This window comes from Choloepus didactylus, chromosome 1 (genome assembly GCF_015220235.1).
Source record: "Choloepus didactylus isolate mChoDid1 chromosome 1, mChoDid1.pri, whole genome shotgun sequence".
Lineage (NCBI taxonomy): Eukaryota > Metazoa > Chordata > Mammalia > Pilosa > Megalonychidae > Choloepus > Choloepus didactylus.
Window position 1 is genome coordinate 204,277,510 of NC_051307.1, and position 24,367 is coordinate 204,301,876.

Genomic DNA, 24,367 nt, shown 5'->3' on the forward strand with positions numbered 1-24,367 from the left:
TGGAGTTGAGAGGCCATTCTGGAAGTTACTCTTAAGCATTACATAGATATCCGTTTTTAGTTTTTAGTCTATTAGAATAGCTAGAAGGAAGTACCTGAAACTGTTGAACTGCAATCCAGTATCCTTGATTCTTGAAGACAATCATATAACTATCTAGCTTGTATGGTGTGACTGTGTGATTATGAAAACCTTGTGGCTCACACTCCCTTAACCCAGAGTATGGGAAGATGAGAAAAAAGGGGGACGAATAGTAAATGAATAATGGGGGGGAGGGGGGAATATGAGATGTTTTGGGTGTTCTCTTTTATTTTTATTTTTTGGAGTAATGAAAAGGTCAAAAAATTTATTGTGGTGATGAATGCACAGCTACATAATGATACCGTGAATAACTGAGTGTACACTTTGGATGTTTGTATGGTATGTGAATATATCTCAAAACCGCATTAAAAAAAAAAAGATTAGAAAGTTACAGTGGCTAAGAGATCTCAAATAGAGTCAAGAGGCTATCCTGGAGGTTACTTTTAGGCAAGCTCCAGCTAGATAGATATTCCAAATGGCCACAGAATGCCAAATCCTAATCAACAGTAGTCCCCAAAATACTAAAGAACACCTAGGTCCCTATCTAAGACTCTACAAAAGTTTCATTAAGTTTACCTTTAAGAAACTTAAATCCCCCAGGGTTCCTATACCAGATAAGTCCCAAAACCCAGAGGCAACAGCAGCCTCTCCAAGAACATCAACCAGATGCATCCCCCTTCCCCATATTGTCAACACCGCTTTTTAATATGAACAAGTTAGGGTGGTCACTGCCCAGATATCCCTAAAGATTGAAAAAGTGATCAAGTGAGAGAGGGACAGCAGACACTCTAGGATTTATCAAAGGATTACAAATACTGAATCTTTATATATATTTATATACTTTAGTTTCTAGGGTACTAGAATATCTAGAAGGAAATAACTCACATGGTGGAACTGTAACATGTAACATGCTTTGAAATTTGCTCTATAACTACTTGTTAAATCGTACCTTGAAAGTTATCACTTTTACGTATATATGTTATATTTCAAAATATAAAAAAAAAAAAGAAAGATAACAGAAAGTATGCGTACAGAAATGGAGATTAAAAACACACTGCCCTCTCCCCTACGTGGGACCCGACTCCCAGAGGTGTAGATCTCCCTGCCAACGCAGGATATGGCTCCTGGGGATGAATCTGTACCCGGCATCATGGGACTGAGAATATCTTCTTGTCCAAAAGGGAGATGCAAAATGAGTCAAAATAGTTTCAGTGGCTGAGAGATTTCAAATGCAGTCGAGAGGTCACTCTGGTGGACACTCTTATGCACTATATAGATAACACCTCTTAGGTTTTAATGTATTGGAATAGCTAGAAGTAAATATCTGAAACTATCAAACTCCAACCCAGCAGTCTGGACTCCTGAAGACGACTGTATAACAATGTAGATTACAAGAGTGACAGTGTGATTGTGAAAACCTTGTGGATCATACTTCCTTTATCTAGCGTATGGATGGATGAGTAGAAAAATGGGGAAAAAAACTAAATGAAAAACAGGGTGGGATGGGGGGATGATTTGGGTGTTCTTTTTTGCTTTTGTTTTTAATTCTTATTCTGATTCTTTCTGATGTAAGGAAAATGTTCAGAAACAGATTGTGGTGATGAATGCAGAACTATATGATCGTACTGTGAACAACTGATTGTACACCATGGATGATTGTATGGTATGTGAATTTATTTCAATAAAATTGAATTTAATTTAAAAAAATACACGAGAGGCATACAATAGCAAACATGAACAGAAGAATCAGCAAACTGGAAGACAGGGCAAATTAAATGATACAATCATAGGAACAGATAAGAGGAAAAAAATTAAGCATGTCTAAGAGACTCAAGCGACAGCATAGGCCTAACAACCTACCCATAATGGGAGTCACAGAAGGAGAAGGGAAGCGAAAAGGAGCAGAAAGACTATTTGAGGAAATAATGGCCAAAAATTTCCCAAGTCTTAGAAAGGACATAAATATACATATCCAAGAAGAACAACATATTCCAAACAGATTAAACCGTAAGAGACCTTCTCCAAAACACATACTCATCAGAATGTCAAATGCCAAACCTAAAGAGAGAATTCTGAAAGCAGCAAGAGAAAAGCAATTCAGCACGTAAAAGCAATGCTCAATAAGACTAAGTGCCAATTTATCATCAGAAACCATGGAGGTGAGAAGGCAGTTATATGACATATTTAAGTTATTAAAAGAGAAAAACTACCAGCCCAAAATTCCTTATGCATCAAAACTGTCCTTCAGAAATGAGAGTTTAAAACATTCACAGATAAAACAGAAACTGAGAGAGTTTGCCACTACAACATCTGCCCTAAAAGAATTGCTAAAATTAAAAAAAAAAACAAACCACATGCGCTCGCGTGCACACACACACACACACACACACACACACACACAAGAATTGCACCCCAAAACAACTCATTTAATGAGGCCAACATCACCCTAATCCCAAAGTTAGATAAACATACTACAAGAAAATTACAGATCAATTTCTCCTATGAATATAGATGCAAATATTTGCAAATCAAATCCAACAGCACATCAAAAAAAATTACACACCATGATCAAGTGGATTTTATCCCAACTATGCAAGGGTAGTTCAACATAAGGAATCAATTAACACAATACATCACATCAACAAAACCTAAAGCACAAGCAACAAAAGAAAAAATAGATAAAAGGGATCTACTCAAAATTAAAATCTTTTGTGCATCAAAGAACTTTGTCACAAAGTGAAGAGACCCATAATCAGTGGGAGAAAACATTTGGAAAACACGTATCTGATAAAGGTTTAATATCCAGAATATATAAAGTAATTCTACAGCTGAATAATAAGAAGACAAACAACCCAGTTTAAAAATGGACGAAATATTTCAATAGAGATTTCTCCAAAGAGGATATACAAATGGCCAAAAACACTGAACATAACTAGCTATTAGGAAAATGCCAACAAAAACCACAATGAGATATACCATTTCACACCCATCAGAATGGTTATTGTTTTAAACAAATAATTACAAGTGTTGGAGAGGATGTGGAGAAACAGGAATACTCATTCACTACTTGTGGGAATGTAAAATGGTGCAGCCACTGTAGAAGACACTTCGACAGTTCCTCAAAAAAGTTAAATATAGAATTACCCTATTACCTGGCAATCCCACTTCTAGGTATATACCCAGAAGAATTGGGTGCAGGGACTTGAACAGGTATTTGCACACTGGTGTTCATAGCAGCATTATTTACAAATGCCCAAAGATGAAAGCAACCCAAGTGTCCCTCAACCTTCTAAAACCTCAAGAGGGAATGACTGGAAATATCAACTCACTCTCCAAACCCCCAACAATACAGTCACTCAAATTAAGGGTCAAGATCATATTACCACTGACCCCAGTGGTCAAAAACATTTAGTAAGGAAAACAATGTAGTGATAAGAAACCAGTCTGTCCTAGCAGTAGTTAGCTTTAGGTTAGAGATACTTTTCTTTTCTTCCTGTTCTTTTTTATTTTCTTTTTCTATAATAACCATGTGTACCTGTTTGTATATATTATGTCCCCCAGAAAAGGCCATATTCTTTAATGCAATCTTGTGGGGGCAAACATATTAGTGTTGATTAGGTTGGAACCTATTGGTTCAGTGTTTCCATGGAGATGTGACTCAATCAACTGGGCGAGAACTTTCATTGGATTATTTCTATGGAGCTGTTGCCCCACCCATTCAGGGTGGGTCTTTATTGGATCACTGGAGTACTTTAAAAAGAGCCACACAGGCCCAGATGCAGAGCAGCTGCGAGTGACATTTTGGAAAGCAACTGAGAGTGACATTTTGGAGAAGCTGCAGCTTACAGAGACATTTTAGAGAATGCAACCCAGGAGCTAGCAGATGCCTAGAGAGGAACACCGTGGGAGAAAGCCATTTTGAAACCAGAATTCCAGAAAAGACTCTGGCCACGTGCCTTCCCAGCTAACAGGTTTTCTGGATGCCACTGGCCATCCTCCAGTGAAGGTACCTGATTGATTGTTGATGCCTTACCTTAGATACTTTATGGCCTTAAGACTATAACTGTGTAACCAAATAAATCCCCTTTATAAAACCCAATCCATTTCTAGTATTTGCAAAACGGCAGCATTAGCAAACCAGAACACCATGTTTTTTTAAAATCAACATTATTGAGGTATAATTTGCATATAATAAAATGAATTCATTTTAAGTGAACTGTTGGATGAGTTTTGACAAATATACACCCATCATAACAACAACCCCAATCAAGATATAACATATTTCCATCATCCCAAAGAGTTCAACTGCCCCCCTTCGCAGTCAGTCCCCTCCACCCCTGCCTCAGGCAACCACTCATCTGCTTTCTCTCACTATAGATTACTTTTGGCCTATTCTAGAATCTCATATAAGTGGAATCACACATACTCTTTTATGTCTGGCTTCTTTCACTCAGAATGTTTTGAGAGTCATCCATGTTGTTACATGTATCAAAAAGTCCTTTTTATTCATGCATTCTTTTTGAAACAAGAAAAATCACTTTGAGTACTCTAAGCAAGATTGACATGTTACTGTATTATAATAACAAACAAATCCAAGGCTTTCCAATATGTAATATGTTCTGTCCTAAGTCAAATTCTCCCATACACTTTATTTCCACAAAATCATACTGCCTAGTTTTAAGGGTTAAATTCCCTGCAAAAATTATTGGCCTACTCTGGTTATATTTTTCCCCATCAAGCCTTGACAAGTATTTCTGTAAATTCTTTTCCCTCTGAACTCTGAAATAATTCTCTTTGCCACACAGGGCAATCACACAAAATATACTTAGAAATATATATTAGTAATTCCACCATAATCCTCAGTTGTAACTAAGCAATACAGTATAATAGAAGTTTAAAAACATGAATTCTGAAACCAGACTTCCAAGGTTCAAATCATAGTTCTTCCACTAACTGCAATTTTGGGCAAGTTACATAACCTCTGTACCTCATCTGTAAAATGGGACAACAATCCCCACCTTATAGGGTTTCCTTGAAGTTTAAGTTCATTAACATAAGTACCATGCTCAGAACAGTGCCAGGCACATGAGAACTATTTAGGTGTTAAATGTTATCAACATTACTGAAAATTGGGAGTCAAAAACAAACAGAAAAACAATTATTTGGGGTATTGACCAGGATGGGGAAGGAGGGAGCATTCTGGGGGTGGTGTTCAAGTGCTATAATTTGATCTGGGTGATGTTTTCATGAGTGAATACATATGTTTAAAAAAATGCATCAGGCTAAATACTTTACAGTATGTAAATTAAACCACAATTAATTAAAAAAAAAAAAACACCGACAGAACCTAGGTTAAGCTAACATAGCTCGGTCCAAAGCCATCCCTTTCCACAGAAACAAGTTAAAGGGTACAAAAAGATCAATTAAAGCTAATAGTCTTTTATTTTTCTTGGGAAATTTGTCCAAAGATCAAAAAAACGGTGGTCAATAAAAGAGTAGGTGAACCTGAAATTCATTTGCTCCTCATGGAATACAACACCAAAACACCCAAACCTACAGTTTTCTCCTTCCCTTTTGAAGGAAGGAAAAAACAGTGACATTTTTTCAGAAAATACCCAGTGAAATAACAGACCCTCAATTTGAAGATGGTGGGAGTTGCTGTCTAAAATAAGCAAAGTATACTTTAAATCCATCCTATACCAATCAACAGGTATAATCCCTGTCTTCAAGAAGCTTACAACTTAGTGGGAAGACAGATGTAGAAAGACAATTATAATACAGTTCAATAAGAATTATAATAGGGGGAGGAGGGCAATGGGAACATTAAAAAAAAAAAAAAAAAGTGTACCTAAACCTACCTAGGGAAGGCAAAGTCAGGGGAAAGTTTTACAGACATGATCTTTGAATTGCTTCTTGAAGGAACTGGAGCTTGTCAAGCAGACATACAGACAAGCCATGGAAAGGCATTTCAGGCCAAACAAACATCAAGTGCAAAGGCACACAGACATTTAAAAAAAAATGGTAATATTCCATTCTGAAGAAAACCAACACTATGAGGCAGAAAAAAGAGGTAGAGGACAAATCATAAATAGCCTCATAGGTTTTACTAAGACGTTTACCTTTTATTCTGTAGCAAACAGGAAGGCAGGAAAGAATTCTGAGCAGAGGTATGATAATCAGATTTGTGTATGAAAAAGATGAAACTTTAAGTAGTAAGGGGAAGGACAGATTAGAAGGGAATAAAATAATAAAAGGCAATAAGGAATACTGTCTAATGGGTCAGTCACATGATTGATACCTTATGAAGGAAGTGGTAGTGGGGATGGAGAAGAGGGAAGAGAAGGAAGATGAAACCCTCTTGGCTTGATGACTAAGACTGTGTTGACAGGATGTGCTGGGAGAGAATGGCTCTTGGCATTTCAATCTAAAATCATTTATACCAAGGCAGAGAGCACAAAAGGAACAAACTGAAGAGGAGGAGAGAGACAGAAAGGAAGAAGCTATTTTAAACATGGCATGTTTTAGACATGGTATGTTTCAAGTGTCTGTGGAATAACCCAGTAAAGATGTACACATCAAGAAGCTGAGAAATGAGTCTGAAATTCAAAAAAGAGAGATCTGAGATAGAAACAGAGTTGGAAGTTAGCATAAGAATGATGGTTGAAACCATGGACAGGAATGAAACTAGGTGGCTGAAATTATCTAGGTAGAATACATAGGGTGAAAAGAGAACCACAAACAAAACCCTGGGGGCAACATTTGAGAGACAGCAAGGAAAAGAACCTACAAAAGATACTGAGGTTAAAGGGCCTGAGAGGAAATGTAAAAAAATTAGAGCATTTCAAGAAGTAGAGAGATAAAGACTGGTTCTAAGAGAAGGAAAAAAAATGGATTTAGAATAACAGCTAAGGTGAAAAATGTTCTTAACGCTATTCTGCACACCAATTTTTGGTTTTTTAAAACCAGTTTTAAAAAAAAAAAGTCATAATTGTTCATACCTGGTAAGGATAGGGACCATGTCCTGCCCACTGCCGTGTTCCTTTTCCCATTGCTCCAGCAGGGTAGTGAGCTCAGCTTTGGAGTCCACATGTACTGCTACTGTAGTCATGTCTTGGCCTGAGGAAACAAAAAACAATACATGAACACAGGCAAATAAACTTGACATACTTACTACAAAGGGGGGAGGGGAGATGAGCAAGCAAGGGAAATAATTTAAAAAAAGACAGAGAGAAATGTAACCCTTGGGCTCTTTAGATAATTTTATTTGTGGTACAGTGGGAAGCCCTGGATTAAGAGCCTAGATGCTCATCAAATCATAAGGAGCAAGTCCTTTCAACTCTCTGAGCCTCAGTTTCCTATCAAATGAGGCAGGGCGCGAGATCAAAATGGTCTTAACCTTTCTAGGATGAGGAATCCATTTGAGAAAAAAGGGTTTTTCCTCCAAAAAAAAAATAATAATAATAATAAAAGTGTTTTGGGATTTTTTCCTCAAAAGCTATGGCCTCTTTCTCCACTCAAAAGTGCACATGCCCACAGTCATATAATAATCCCTGGTCTAGAAGACTTCTACAGTCCAAATCTTTGAGGCTACAGATTCTGATATGTAGCAGATTATGCTCCCTATCCTACATATATTATTTGGAAGTATTCTGTAAGGAAGGTTTGTCTCTTCTCCCCTATTTATTTATTTATTCAATCTCTGACTTACATAAGTATGGACTCATTTATATTTATTTTAAACTTTGAGTTATAATCCAATACATTATTTATTTTGTTGCTCAAAATGTTCTGGCTTTGGCCACTGGGAGCTCTTTCAGGTAGGCACTTATGTCCCTTTGATATGCTCTTTTTGTTTTTTTGAGCACTTCCTTACTCCAGGAATGCTCCTGGCTCCAGCCTCATATTGTATTTTCCCCACCCCAGTCCTAGAATCAAATATTTTTTCAAGAAGCCCTAGATCCCTTTATAGCAGAATGGTATTTGAAGTCAAGATCTGGGTACTGATATGCTCATTGTTACTGGGGTGTTACTGCTTCATAAAAGCTTTTGAACAAGACATAAAAGATACCACCAACCAGACTATCAGAGTAATTACTGTGTACATACAGCAGCTAATTTCTTTAGCCTTAAATGGAGATGCTTCTATTACTCATTCAAAAACACTAATAGCAAGAATGATTAATTGTTAATTTCTCGGAGAACAATATGGTCCAATGAAAAGAATGCAAAGAATGCTAGACTAGTAACCAAGAGATTACTGCTAGTCCTTTTCCCTACCAACCAACAGTCAAAACAGCATTTAACATAGCTATGAACACAGAAATAAGAGTCACTTAACCAGAGGAATATAAAGAAAATGACAAATTTTGCATGTCAGTTCCTTTAAACTATCTGGAGAAAAAGGAATACAAGATGTCAATTCTACCAAAAGCAATACAGGCATACCTTGTTTTACTGTACTTCTCTTTATTATACTTCACAGATGCTGCATATTTTTACAAATTAAAGGTTTGTGGCAATCCTGTTTTGAGGAAGTCTATTGGTGCCATGTTTCAACAGCACTTTGTGCCTCTGTGTCACATTTTAATTAAGATATGTACATTGTGTTTTTAGACTTAATGCTATGGTACACAATATAGTGAAAACATAACTCTTTATTTATACCAGGAAACCAAAAAATTCATGTGACTCGCTTTATTGTGATATTCGCTTTATTGCAGTGTTCTGGAACTGAATCCACAGTATCTCCAAGGTATGTACATATACGGATTTGACATAATTCCAACCAACATTTCAAAAGACTTCTTTGCAGAAATGTTAAAGCAAATCACCAAATTCATATGGCAGGGAATGCAACCCTGAATAGCAAAACCCATCATGAAAAAGCACAACAATGTTGGAGGACTCACGCTTCTTGATTTTAAAACTTATTACAAAGCTACGGTAATCAAAACAGCATGGTACTGGCATAAGGACAGACAAACAGACCAATGAGATCGAACTGAGATTTCAGAAATACCCCTCACACCTTTGGCCTAGAAGAAAACATAAGGAAACATCTTCAGGACCTTGTGTTAAGCAGTGTCTAGACTACACACCAAAAGCACAAGCAATAAAAGAAAAAATAGATAAATGGGATTTTACAAAAATTTAAAGCTTAGGTACATGAAAGAACTTAATTGCCATATAACTCTGCATTCCCATTCCTAGGTCAGGACCCAAAAGAACTGAAAGCAGGGACTCAAACAGATATTTGCTCACCAGTGTTCAACACAGCATCATTCACAATAGCCAAAAGGTGGAAGCAATAGAAGGATCCATCAACTTGGATGAACAAAATGTGTTATATCCATATAATGGAGTATTAGTCAGCCGTAAAAAGAAATTTAAGTACTAAACTTGCTACAACATGGATGAAGCTCAAAGACATCATGCTGAGTGAAATAAACCTGACATAAAAGGACAAATACTCTTTATTATCACTTACATGAAATAAAGAGAAAATGCAAATTCATAAAATCAGAAACCAGAATACAGGTTACCTGGGGCCTGGAAGACGAGGGGAAGGGGAAATTAATGTTCAACTGGTACAAAGTTTCTATTTGGGGTGATGGAAAGTTTTGACAATGGAAGATAGTGACGGAGGCACAACTTTGTGAATGTAATTAACACCACTGAATTGTATATTTGAAAGAAATGAAAAGGGAAATTTAAGGTTACAATTAACAACAAAAAAATCTCAAGAGAACTATACAACACGATGAGTGAAACCTAATGAAAAGTGGGCTAAAGTTAATAGCATAACTAGAATAATATTGTTTCGTCCAACTGTAACAAAAGTACCTCACTAATGCAAAATGTTAATAATATAATGATACTGTGAGCCACTGATTATATACTTTGGATGGCCTGTATGATGTATGAATGTATCTCAATAAAATTGCATTTTAAAAATGTTAATAATAGGGGAAACTGTGTGTGTGAGAGGGAGTATATGGAAACAACTCTACTTTCTGCATGATTTTTCTGATAACTTAAAACTGTTCTAATTAAAAAAAAAAAAAGCGGTAAGTCATGTTTGGTAGCATATAACCTTGATATGTTGTGATGAAAGTGGCACTTTCCCTCTGGGTATTCCTCCCCGAAACATATACCCCATCTAATTATAAGAAAAACATCAGACAAATTCCCAATTGAGGAACAGTCTATAAAATATCTGACCAGTACTCCACAAAACTGTCCAAGCCATCAAAAATAAGGATAGCCTGAGAAACTATCACAGCCAAAAGGAGCCAAATGAGACATGACAATTAAATATAATGTGGTATCCTGGATGAGATCCTGGAATAGAAAAAGGTCATTAGGTAAAAACTGAGGAAATCTAAATAAAGTGTGGACTTTAGCTAATGATAATTTATAAATATAGGCTCATAAGTAATAACAAAGGTACTATAACATTCTAAGATGATAACGATAGGGGAAACTGGTTTGGCATATATGGAAACTCTGTACTATCGTGCAGTTTTCTGTAAAACTAAAAAAAAATAAAAATTAAAAAAATGAGTTTCTGAAGTAAGAGAAAACATTTTTCTTCAAAGGAGATGAATGATCTTTTAAAGATACCTCAGGCCACCAACAAAACAAAGAAGCAGAGAATTTTTAAAAAGTAAAAAATCTCTGAAAATAAACACTGAGAGAATGTATCAATCTTCACTGCTGCTGTTTTTTCCAGGAGAGAAGAGTCAAAAAGTCTCCAACATAGGATTTAAACAAGTATAACAAAACACCCTAATCCCTGAGAAAGAAAATGGGGCGTCCTGTCCCATTCATCTGGTTGATCAGGGTCCAGAAAGATTACCATGCTGAGGAAAGTATAGATGGTCTGCTCAAGGCCATACAGCAAACTGGTAACAAAGTCAAATTTTAAAAAAAGAAAAATCTAAAACCCCAGGCTGCCTCTCAAGTATAACTTATTCTATATTACAATTTATATCTTACAGGACTGACTCTAAACATTTGTTGACTTGATATAGAAAAGCATTTGTCAGATAGAATTGGAAATTTATTTCAAAGCTTCTGACAGAGCTCTAAAATGTTTTTCAAGCAATATATGAAGCTTACTCCAAAATACCTTAATTCCTCATAAATTGTATTTTGTAGTGGTAGGGGAAGAAAGGCTAAGTGAAACAAAATATGCTGGTGACAATAGGATACAGGATTTTCCAGGACCAGGAGGCATTTTGCATCTTATTTAGGAACTATTTCTACTGGTTCAAATCCTCCCATGGCAATCCAAGCTAAAATACTGGAAAGGAAATTGGTAACTGGTGAACTGAATATCACACCATAGACAAAGAGAATGGTATCTCCTACACCTCCTTTTTGAGGTTTTAAAATGCCTCTATGATCCAGACTCTTTACACGGATGCAGGGTTTTAACTTTTCTGAACCACAGGCATCATTTCTGCTTCAAAAAGCACCCAAAGACCAGGAAGACAGCAAAATCCTGGCATTCTTCTAAAATATTCATCATGTACCCAAGTACATGAATATTCACCAGCACTGCAATGGAAGGAGTTGGGGGGGCGGGGGTAAGGAGGAAAAAATAATTCAATTTTTTTTCAACAACAGTAAAATTACATGCCAAAGTAAAAGATCCAGAGACTGGACAAAGTAGTAACATATGGTAACAGCAATATTAACCTCATGACACATTCTAAAAGTGTGAGAGAGAGATAGCTTTACTAGTGAATTCCACCAAACATCTGAAGAATTAACACCAATACTCCTCAAATTTTTCCAAAAACAAAAAAGGAAGGAACATTTCCTAATTCATTCTATGAATCCAGCAAGACCTTGATACCAAAGTCAGATAAAGACAGAGTAAGAAAACTATAGCCCAATATCCCTTATGGATATAGATGCAAAAATCCTCAACAAAACACTGGCAAACCAAATCCAGCAGTATGTTAAGATTATACACCATGACCAAGTGAGATTTACCCCAAGAACCTAAGGGTGGTTCAACACATAAAAATCAATCAATGTAATTCACAATAGTAATAGAATGAAGGGGAAAAAAAAAATCACACGATCATCTCAACTGATGCAAAAAAAGGCATCTGATAAAATCCAATACCTTTCTGTGATAAAAACACTTTAACAAGAAATAAAAAGAACTCCCTCAACATGAAAATTGGCATTTATGAAAAACCCACCACTAACATTATACTCAATTGTGAAAGACTGAATACTTTCCCCTAAGATCAGGAGGAAAGCAAGGAAACCCATTTTTACCACTTCTATTCAACATTGTGGTAACAACAATTAGACAAGAAAAAGAAATAAAAAAGTATCTAAATTGGAAAGGAAGAAATAAAGCTATCCCTATTCACAGATGACTTGATCTTCTATATAAAACATAAAATTCCTTACTATGTGGCAGTAAGAAGGAACAAGGCCGTGAAACAAATGACAGCATGTATGAACCTTGAAGACATAATGCTGAGTGAAGTAAGCCAGACACAAAAAGAGAGATATTGTATGGTACCACTAAAGTGAACTCTGTGAAAAATGTAAAATAAATGTTTTAAATTGTAGAAGGTAAGGGACCTAGAGATAGACAGCAACTAGTGAAGGGGGAATAATAATCTAATAAGAACAGATAAGTTACTGAGGGTAATCTTAATGTTATGGGAATGCTCAGGAATGATTATGGTTTGTAAATTTTCTTGGGTAGGGTAGGAACATGTTGGAAACAATGTAGCTATTTTAGGTTATTTGCTTTTTCTTATTCCTTTGTTTTGTTTTGTTTGAAACAGGTTTTTTAATTTTTTGATAAAGTTTAAAAAAAACAAAAGAAAAAAAATTCCTAAAGAAGTCACACAAAAAAAAAATGAATTCAGCAAAGTTGGAGGTTACAAGATCAACACACAAAATTCATTTGTGTTTCTATACACTAGCAATGAACAATTAAAAAATGAAATTAAAACAACTCCATTATAAATCTTCAAAAAGAATAAAATACTTCAAAATAAATTTGACCAAAAAGGCACAAGTAATGAAAACCACAAAACAATGCTGAAAGAAATTAAAGAAGATCTAAGTAAACGGAAGCACAGCCTGTGTTCACAAATTGGAAAACTTAATATTAAGATCACAAAATTCCCACCACCCTCAAGGAATCTACAGATTCAATGCAATCTCTATCAAAATCCTAATTTATTTTTTTATTTTTTTTTTTTTTTTGCAAAAAATGGAACCACTGAACCTAAAATTTATATGGAATTGCAAGGGACCCCAAATAGCCAAAATAATCTTGGAAAAAAAAGAACAGAGTTGAAAGACTCACACTTCCCAATTTCAAAATTGAATACAAAGCTACAGTAATCAAGACAGTGTGAAACTGGCATAAGGACAGACATATAGATTAATGGAACAGAATTGAGAGCCCAGAAATAAACCCATTCATCTACAGTCAGTTGATTTTCGACAAGGGTGCCAAGACCATTCAACGGTGAAAGAATAGTCCCTTCAACAAATGGTTCTGGAACAACCAGATATCCACATGCAAAAGAAGGAAGCTGGCCCCTACATCTAATACTATACATAAAAATTAACTCAAAAGGGCTCCAAGAGCTAAATGCAAGAGCTAAAACTATAAAGCCTTTAAAAGAAAACATAGGGGTAAATCTTCATGACCTTGGATCTGGGAGAGGATTGTTAGAAATGACACTAAAAGCACAAACAACAAAAGAAGAAACAGATAAACTGGACTTCATAAAAATTAAAAACTTTTGCGCAAAGGTCACTATCAAGAAAGTGAAACAATAACCCACAGAATGGGAGAAAACATTTGCAAATCCTATTTCTGATAAAGGTCTAGTATCCAGAATATAAAAAGAACTCTTACAACTCAACAACAAAAAGACAAACAACCCAACTTAAAAATGGGCAAAGACCCAGTGTTCTTTTCTACTTTAGTTGCTCTTTTTCACTTTAATTATTATTCTGGTTTATTTTTGTGTGTGTGGTAATGAGGGTGTCAGAGATTGATTTTGGTGATGAATGTACAACTATGTAATGGTACTGTGAACAATCGAATGTACAATTTGTTTTGTATGACTGCGTGGTATGTAAATATATCTAAATAAAATGAATATAATAAAAATAAAAATAAATGGGCAAAGAACATAGACATTTCTCCAAAGAAGATATTCAAATGGCCAATAAACACATGAAAAGATGCTCAACATCATTAGTCATCAGGGAAATGCAAATCAAAACCACAAAGAGATACCATCTCACACCCACTAGAATGGCTACAATCAAAAAAATGGAAAATAACAAACCTTAGCAAGGATGTGGACGAACTGGAACATATGTTGCTGGTAGGAATATAAAATGGTGCACCCGCTATGGAAAACAGTTTGGCAGTTCCTCAAAAAGTTTTTTTAAAAAAGTTAAACACAGAATTACCATATGACCTAGCAATTCCAGTCCTAGGTATATATTCAAGATAACTGAAAGCGTATGTCCACCCAAAACATGCACATTGCATACAAATGTTCATTTAGTGGCACTATTCGTAAGAGCCAAAAAGTGGAAACAACCTGAATGTCCATCAACAAATGAATGGATAAACAAAATGTAGCATATCCATACAATGGAATATTTGTTATTCATAAAAAGGAATGAAGTACAGATACATGCTACAACATGGATGGATCTTGAAAACATTATGCTATGTGAAAGAAGCCACATACAAAAGGTCAAAGAGGAATTGTATGATTCCATTTACATGAAACATACAGTGTAGGTAAATCCATAGAGACAGATTAGTGGTTGCCAGGGGCTGAGGGCAGGCGGGAATTGTTACTGTTTAATGGGCACAGGATTTCTTTTTGGGCTGATGAAAATGTCTTGAAACTAGATAGAGGTGATTATTGCATAAAACTGTGAGCACACAAAATGTCATGAATTGTATATTTAAAGTACTTAATGGATAAATTTATGTTACGTGAATTTTACCTTAATTTCCAAAAAAGAGTAATAGAGGGTAGAGAGAGAATGCCTCTTGGATAATTTAAGCAATCAGCCTAGTAGAATACATACAGGCAAATTTAAAAAAAAAACATATTCTCCAGTAAGGATCAATTCAAGGGCATCGCAAGACTAAAATTTTAGAAATCAGTTTAGAAATGCAAATATAATTGCTACAACATTCTCAGAACTCCCAATTAATCTATGACTGAAAATAATAACTTTGGGAATAACCACTTATAAATTTATAAGAGCCTAAATAGTAATATCAATGCTAATTCATTTTACTAACAGTGTAAGACTATTATTAATACAAAATATAAAAGGGACAATCATCTTATTGTGCACAAGACAGTGAGAGTACATTATTGCTTTACTGTGTTTTAATGTGACTTTTTTAAGTGTGATAAAGAAACATGGCCTGATCAATAATGATGACATGATAGTTACCAAGGAGTGACTATCTAGGATGGGACAGACATTGGGCTAAGTAATTTACTTACATTATTCCGAATTTTCACAACCACCCTGCCCTTTTTTACAGATGAGAAAACTGGGGCACAGAGAGATCCCCAGGACCAAGCAATTGGTACTTAGTAGAAAAGGGTTTCAAGGATTCAAATCCCAACTCTGCCGACAAAGCTGTGAAATCCTGGTCAACTTAACTTCTCCAAATCTCAATTTGCTTATCTGTAAAATGGAAACAGTTGTTGTGAGGGGTTAAGTGATAGTACTGTCCATACAAATGAATAATATAAAGCCTTTAAAAATATGTAGAATGTCCATATTCTAAAGGAGGCATGCCAAAGTATTTAGGGATAATGTGCCTGCAACTTATTTTCAATTGGTTCCACAAAATAAATACATGCCACACATATAGAGCATATATGCCAAATATTAACAACTGTTGAATCTGGATGGAGAGAAAATGTTGATTTTACTATTCTTTCAATTTTCCTATACGTTTGAAATTTTCAACAATAAAAAGCTGGAAAAAATTAAGAAGCATTTGTTTTCCTAATTTGGACCAAGTCTCAGATTATCAAGTAAGGAAGTGTAGAATTCTGAATATAATATGCTACCATTCGTGAATAAAAAGGCAAATATATGTAAACATATATAGAGACATACATATGTATAGAAATATATATCATCCCTAAAATAAAATAAAGTCCATGTTAAGGAAAGATCCCTTAAGAATGTTATAATCCTGAAAACAAACATCTGTAGGCATTTTTCCTTATTAAAAAAGGTGGGGATCCAAGCTTAGAGCTTCAATTAAAATTTTGCCCAAAAGTTACTGTGACATATGAAATCATGTGTAAGTTTCTATTGCTGTCCACGACCATCTCTTTTACAAAAACTACACAAGAAAGTTGGTATTAAGCCAACTCCAATCACTTCAAAGTAAGTGGTTTATTCTACCAGATTACTCTTCTATTAAATTTAACAATTGTACTACAGGTAGAACAGTAAATCAGTGCTCAGCAACTACCCAAGATGTGTTAAGCAAGCATAAAATGACTTCCCTATATTCCCCCAAATTCTATTATCTCCTTAATACCCAAAAATATTATCACCACTTGAAAATGGGTACACAGCTGCTATAAACAAAGCCCAAATCTTGACAGCATCAAACAGAATACCTAATCGATTCCCTAAAGAGTCTAAATAAGTATGCTCACACAAACCTTAAAAGTAAACACCAGGACACTGGGAAAAAAAAAATTACAGTGACACTGCTAATGAACTCCTCACCCTGTACATTAACAAAGCGTTTAGTATAGGAAGATGCTACTAATATAATCAAAAGGCTTCAGTGAGAAGATAAGTGCGGAAAAACTGAGCCCAACGAGATATGGACACGAAGAGTCATTTGGGACTCAAAGTACTACAAAACTACCAAAACTAATTCCTCAACAAATGGCCAAAGCGCTAACACTATAGAAAGAGGAAGCGAGACAGAGAGCCTCTAGGAGGAAAAGACTGAGTTAAGTAAACGCCTCTGACACCCCAGTTGGAAACAACCATAACCCCCGGAAATAAGCTCCGGGGAAGTTCCGCAGGCACTCTGAGGGTTGGCTCCACGTTGCGGGACCTGTACACCCCTCTCCCTGCCCCTGCCCTCCACCACGGAAGTGGGAGGAGTGCTCGGAAAGCTCCGCCCCCGCCGCCGGTCCGAGAGTCAGGCCCGCGCAGGGGGTGGTGGCACGAGACCGAAAAAGGGGGGAGGCGGAGACACCATTGGTGAAGGGGGCCGCCGTACGACAGGAAAGATGGAGACCCCCAGCCCGTACGGAACGGAGTACTGGGAGGAAAAAGGTGACGAAGGCAATGAGGGAGCCCCTCCTCCAGGTAGGGGCAGGCATGCCTCTGCCCCCCACTCCTACCGGAATAGTTACTCTTGGGAAGCTTTTTTTGAAGACTGAAGGAAGAACGTGGAGGCCCCGCCCCCGGGTCAGGAATCAGAGGAAAAGGCCTGTCAGGTCCCGGGCCAGCCTCCCTGCCGGACCGGCCCGCCCCCTCCCCGCCGGTGGCCCAGGCAGGTGCCGCCCCTCCCCCAGTCTGGCGCCCACTCTCCCGCCCGCCTGGCCGCGCGCCCTGTCTTCCCGCCCCTTTCCGGAGAGCCGTCTCCTTCCCTTCCCCACTTACCTTCCCCGGCGGATCCGCCGCTCCCCCCTGACCCCGCCAGCGGCCACAATTCACACACACTGCCTTAAGGTCCCGCACTCACACTCTCCCCCACTCACTCACACACACATATACATACACACACACACACACACACACACACACACACACACACACACAGCGCGACCACGGATCCAGAGCGGCCCACATATTATGCGTCACGCTCGTGCTACGTGACCCGCGCGCGCGCAGACTTGGCACGAGGCTCCCGGGCAAGGGGCGGGTGAAGAACGCCAGCGCAAGCGGCGGAAAATAGGTAACCCCGGGTGCCGCCTGGGAAATGAAGTTCCGCTTCTAAGGGAGCAGCCACCCGTCCGGATTGGCGCATGAACACGTCACCTCCGCTTTGACTCCTGGGATTTGTCGTTCTCTTGTAGACGCGAACTGTGCGGTTTACTCATTGGCTGCTTCGAAAGGCAGGAGCGAAAAGTGAGCCTCCGTTCCTCGAAAGACCAGTCTATGACTGCTTGATACCTTTTCAGCACCTTGTTACGATAGGAGCCCAATAATTACTTTCAATAATTACTTGAAGATAGTGATGGTCAACCCCTGGACTTGATGTAAATTCTAGTCACCGAAGGAGCTCAGAGGCCTTCTAGTTGAGCATCTCCATTTACACATGAGAACACTGAGAGTGGTGAACTGGGCTTAGAAATCATGAATCATGGATCTCATGAATCATGAATTATGAATCATGGTCTCGGAGTGACTCCCACTACAAAACGCAAATTGGCCCCAGTCTTTGACTGCTGACCTTCGACCCAAGGACGTTTCATAGTATCTATCAAAATTTAATAAAGTGTATCAAAAAGTTATACTACCCAGTGACCTCGCAGTTCCACTTCTGGGACTCGACCCTACAGAAACATGTGTTGTTTCAAAGGGACAATATAGTAGTGACTGTAGCCATGCCTAAGAGTGTAAGTGAGCAAAGCAAGGTAGATAGTTCTGCCTAATCCCATATATATAATTTTTTTAAAAGCTAAATGTACACATTTCTAATAAATGCATAGGAAAAAGACTCAGAAGAAGAACACATGAAGTGTTTGACAGTTCTTTTCCTTAGGGATGGGGAAAAGTGAAGGGAAACCTTTATGTTTTACTGTATATACTTCTGTATTTGGACCTTTTAAAGCAAGAAACTATTTATGTATCCTTTTAACTTTTTAAAATTAAAAAAAAAATCCACTCATCCTTGATGGCCTCATTCAGTAGCTGTGTTCTTCCTTGGTTTTCACCTCTGTCAGATGGTTGTTCCCTCCCCCAACTCCCAACTCCCAGCCTCTCCTAGATTTTATATTCTCCCTGTGTAACAGCAGAGCCTGTTTTATCTTCTATTTTATTCTTCCATTTTCCCCATCATACCTAGAAGATACCAGGTTCTAAGAAAATATTGCCTACAAGAATAAATATCAGATCTGATTCAACAGAAGACACAGTAGTTTATTTGTTTCTCTCTTTGTCTTTCTATTCAAGACCTAGCATGTAGGCATCAATAAATATTTATTCTCAGGTATTATAAGTGAGGCAGAGAAAAGGAAAGATCAAAAAGCCATAGATTAAGGCAGGGCTGACCTCAGAGGTTATCTAATTCAATTCTTTCATTTTGCAGTTTGGAAAAGGAAGGCCAGAAAGGGTGAATGACTTGCTTGACATTGTACAACAAAGTAATTGCAGTACAGGAATGACACCTGACTCAGTCAGGGAGCCCTCCTTGAGGGCGTTAAAAATAAATAGGATTCTACAGTTGAGCAGAATCTCCACCTGACAAGATCCTATCCACCCTTCAAGGACCAACACAGCTCATTATTTCTGTGGGAGTCTTGAGCAAGTTTCTTGTCCAACCCATACATTTCCAGGTTCCATGCTGCCATGCTCAGGTTCCACAGCTAGTATGAAGCTGCCCAGGGCCTGGATGCTCAGTCTCTTGATTCCATTCCCCTCTGAACCCCATATCTGTCTTTGCAGAAAAGAGACCTTCCTTCACTTAAATGTGTAACTGGGAGCTCATGGCACAAGATTCTAGAATGTATAGTGGCACCACCTCTGACATGTCACCTCTCTGCCTACATGTCATCCTTTCTCCCACCACGACACACATAATTTACTGCTCTCTTCTCTGTGCTTCTGGAACTTTGATCACTACCATTTACGTTGACCTTATGGAAGGCTCAGCTTTAAGCCAAGTGTTTTATCCATACTTTCTCATTTGGTAGGGAGGTTAGCCTCCTTTCTCATTTGGAAGGTAGGTTAACCTCCTATACAGTTGAGAAATCTGAGGCCAGAGGGATGGAGCCCAGGTTTATGGGTCCAGAAGCCACACTCATGACCTTCCTGCCCCTTTTCTTAAATCCTCCAGCACTCCTTCAGCAGACTTTCCTGCCATGTCTCCCTGGGTCATGGACCCAAAACTCTTGAGGATAGACCTTGACAAGCCTCAGGTACTCTCCGTATTTTAGCCAGCCAGGTGCTGACTTCCCCAATGACTGGGGGTCCTGAAAGGCACAATCCTGTAGGGACTCAGGGCCCAGCACACCCACTTCCCAGCACTGCCTCCATCTCCATCTACCAGCAGATGGCACTGACGACCTTTGAAAGCCCATCCTGGGGCCCTTGGGTGGCTTTGGGACTGAGGGACATTGAGGAGGAGCTTTAGAGAAGCCAGGGCCCAGGAGGCTAGGGAAGCAGAACAGGAACTGTCCAGGGCCTATCTAGCAGCTACTCCCTCCAGAATCTGCTCCACAATGCCTACAGCCCCCTCCATGCCTGCTACCCACCCCCAATGCCACATACCTGCATGCACCCCCCAGATCTCCACACGAGGAAGGGTCAGCACCCAGACTTTCCAGGCTGCATGCACATTCCAGGCATGGTCACTGACACAGTTTGCAGGACAGGCATTACCCACACATTTTCATGGCCACCAAACACCAAGCTCCGGTGAGTTGGACATTCAAGCATGCACCAGCCTGCGCTAGGCAAGAATCCTCACAGCCAACACTTTCGTATTTGAGAATATGCACATACAAAGCCATTGATAAGCCAGAACCACGTGTCCAGCTGGCTCTGGCATGTTGGTACTGAATCATTAGAGAAAGAGATTCCTTGGCCTCTTTGAGAGAACTGCACTGGACTCTGCCCTGCCCGGCCCTGCCTCCCTGCTACCCCACCACCACCCTCCACCTTCCACTCCAACCTGAGACAGCAGCAGTCCCCTCTGAAAGGCCAAGGAACTGCCACGAAACAGAGAAAGTGTGAGAGTGGCCAGACCTGGTCCCAGCACCAAGGGCTGCAAACTCAGGCATTCTCTACCTGCCCCTGCCCCCAAGCATGCCAGCTCCTTGGGCAGGAAAATTGCCTGCAATAAGACCTCTGGGCCATGACTGCTTCCTCCATGCCCCCACCCCACCTCTTCTCTTCCAGCAATTTTCTGGCTCACCTGATCCAGGTACTCCCACCACCCATCCCCTCCCTGGTGCTACCCCCATAACCTTGTGCTTCCTCCCACAATTCCCTGGGGCTGGGAGGTGAAGCAGGCTATCTCACAACCATTCCTGCTCTCCTTTTGGCTAGACAAGACTGCTAGAGCACATAGCAATATCACAGGAGTCACGAAGAGGTTCGGGGTTGCCAGCCTCAGGCACAACTTCAAAGAGGGACCTGAGACTCAAGTGGGAAATGAATAAGCAACTCCTGTTCCCACCTCAGGTCCAAAGTAGGGGCCCCAGCCACAGCAAGAAGCCCCCAGAGGACCCTGTACAATATTTATGATATATTTATATTTTTAAAATTATTGTTCATCTAAAATCCAAACTGAACTGGACACCCTGTATTTTATCTGTCAACCATGTATCAGAGCCACTGCTCAACCACAGACCCCCAAGTATTCCCCTCCTGTGGCCCCCAGGGCCTTACTTTAATCATCTGAAAAATTGAAAGAAGCAAATCAAAACAACTGCCTTCTGGGTCTCATTCGAGATTAGACAGGCCCAAGCATCCAAGGCTGCCAATGATCTGGGTGATATGAGACTCAAATTCCTTCCTTCCACCCTTCTCTGTTTAACCCTGTCACTGATGGTCAGGAATGAAAAAATAGAGTAGTTTCTCTTCCTCTTCAATGAGGAGGGTTTTTACTAGGAGAAAGCTCAGCAGTTGAGTCCAATTTTAGAGGAAAACAAATTTGAGTCCCTGTGCTGGCGCCCCACTTACCAGCTGTGGAACATCAGCCTAGTTACTTCACCTCTCTTGCACTTCAGTTTCCCTAACTGGAAAATGGAAATAATACCTTCTGGCCAGCGATGTTGTAAGGTTTACATATGTTAATGCATGTAAAGTGCTTAGCTCAGGGCCTGGTGCACAGTAACTGCTAGAGAAGTGATGGCTATTCTGATTTTGATTAGTCAGTCTACCTGTCCCAGTTGGGGTTCTCCAGGACAACCTTAACCATGGCTGATTTCTCTTTGCCCTCAGTACTGCCTGCTGGAGGAACTCAGGCTCTCTGTATTTACATGAGAAACATGCTCCTTATAAGAAATAATCCTAGGGCACATTTTTAGGAGCACTAGAAAGTGGTAGGGTATCCATTCTTGAGGATCACCTGTCTACTCTCCATCGCAGGAGAGAACTGAAAACTGAGTTCATCAAAGGGTGGAGGTTGGAAGCTCTGCTTCTGGCCTCCTTGTGCCTGCGAGGACTACAGTTGATCGAGGGTGAAGGGGAGTCAAGGTGAAGTCAAGAAGAAGAAGTCCCTTGGATGTGAAACCAGACATGTCGCCCTTCCCAAGAAGCTCATTGCCCATTCCTCTCTGCTGGGATGAAGACTGCATCTGGAAACTTTGCCCAGAGCACACTCCCCTACTTCCTTTGGTATCTTTGGTAGGATGGTGATCAGAGTAGGGGCCAGAACAGGAAGCTGGAGTAGATGGCTGAAGATGGTATACCTTGAGCCACCTCCCAGTGGACTTGCCCAGCACAAAGCAGGGGCTAGAGCAGGAAGAAAGCCAAGCTCTGGCCTCCAGATACTCCCAGGGCAGTTCAGATCCCCCAGCCTAACTACCATGATGATAATCTATCATCTCTGCTACCTCCTGAGGTCCTGCCCTTCTGAGAGGCCATGCTTCAGGAACAGCTTGGAGGTTGAGAAACAGGTGCAGGGCTCTTAAGGAGAGAGCAGCAGTCAGAGGTATCCTGAGCTTCTTCATGCCACCCCACCCCCAGCCTCTTTTGCCTCAGGTTTGAGGTATTGTAAATCCTTTTGGGAGGAAATGACAGTGAAGTCAGCATTAGGGAAAGAGTATACTGGCCTGGCCTCTAAGAGCCCAGAGGCCCCTGTTTTTTGGCAATGTCTGTTTTGTAGTCACAAGTCCTTTCCAGAGGATTCAGCAAGCTGTAGCCTGACCCATTCAAAGGTACTCTAGGGACTCAGGTCAGATAAGGCTTCCTACTCTATCAGTTCTTTTATTTCTAAAGTGCCTACAGAAGAATGGTTTTGTCTAATGGACAGACACTGGAATGACTCCCAATTCAGAGGTCAGAGACCCTCTACCATCACCTGGAGTAACTCACCTGCTCCTCCTCAAGCCTGTCTGCCACGTGCTGGATCCCCGAGAGATGTTGCCAGATGTTGCCAGGATTACCCAGTTAGGCCTGGGACCCCAAGTCATCAAGGAGAGGCGTCTAAAGTGTGGAAAGATATCCCGGGCTCTTACCGTGGGGCAATTCCTCTACATTCCCTCAGAGGTAGGGGTGTTTCTCTGTAAAAAGTCCCATGATGTTTCCAGAGGGTGGCCCTCTGCCCAGCTCCTACTTCACCAAGCTCAGACTTGTCACAAAGACAGCCTTTTGTGAAGTCACAAAGCAAGTCACCTCCCCACTGGACCAGGGACCAGGACAACCAGGGACCAGCAGGCATGGGCAGGGCTTCAGAAACAGCCTTTGGACTCTGGAGATGAGTGTGAGGTCTGGAAGAGCTTGCTGGATCTCTCCAACCCCAGGCTGTAGGCAGTGGAGGAAGAGGAGGGCCTGTCAGAGACCTGGAGATGAGGACAGTTTTTCAGGTCTTGGTCACTGCCAGGAGGTGAGAACAGGTGGGACGCTGGGTTGTGGTCCTTGACCCTGGGCCTGGCCTTGAGACCCGGGAAGGGGTTGGAGTGGGAAAAGGAGCCCCAACCCGACTAAGTCAAGATAAGTGTCCTGATCACTGATGTTCTGAGTGTTTTATGGCACAGGGAATTAGACCTCTAAGACAGGGCCCAGATCTTGCCCTTACTGTTATCTATCGATGATAAAACATTTGAATATTCCACTTGACTTCCAGGGCAAACACATGCTATCAAATTCTGCTGCATTGACAAGCAGCCTTGATGGCCTTGGGGCTAGGCCAGCCAGAGGGAGAAGAATGTCAGAAGAAGAAATTGAAAATGCCCGGCACCCACTCTTTACAGAGTGTTGAGATTCCAGCTTCCCAGAGCCAATCTAGGGGGGAATAGAAAGAGGAGAAAGCTTCACTCCATAAAGTTTTGAAAATTGGTCACTGCCATGGGTGATCCCAGTTTGG

General features: G+C 39.9%; 1 protein-coding gene across 6 annotated transcripts in view; it reads right to left on the minus strand.

The window, feature by feature from the left end:
- DCAF1 (DDB1 and CUL4 associated factor 1) overlaps positions 1–17,944 on the minus strand; it is a 94,187-nt gene extending 76,243 nt beyond the window's left edge. For 3 of the 6 annotated variants that reach the window (XM_037797298.1, XM_037797280.1, XM_037797257.1), the window contains exons 1-2: positions 17,773–17,942; positions 7,077–7,194 (exon numbers count right to left, since the gene is read on the minus strand). In XM_037797298.1, coding sequence (XP_037653226.1) covers positions 7,077–7,186 — 110 coding nt within the window. In that variant the 5' untranslated portion in view covers positions 7,187–7,194; positions 17,773–17,942. Of the gene's footprint in view, positions 1–7,076; positions 7,195–14,429; positions 14,451–17,772 lie in introns of those variants that run through there. The other 3 variants (XR_005210631.1, XM_037797266.1, XM_037797273.1) reach the window with 3 other exon arrangements.
- Positions 17,945–24,367: the final 6,423 nt, after the last annotated feature.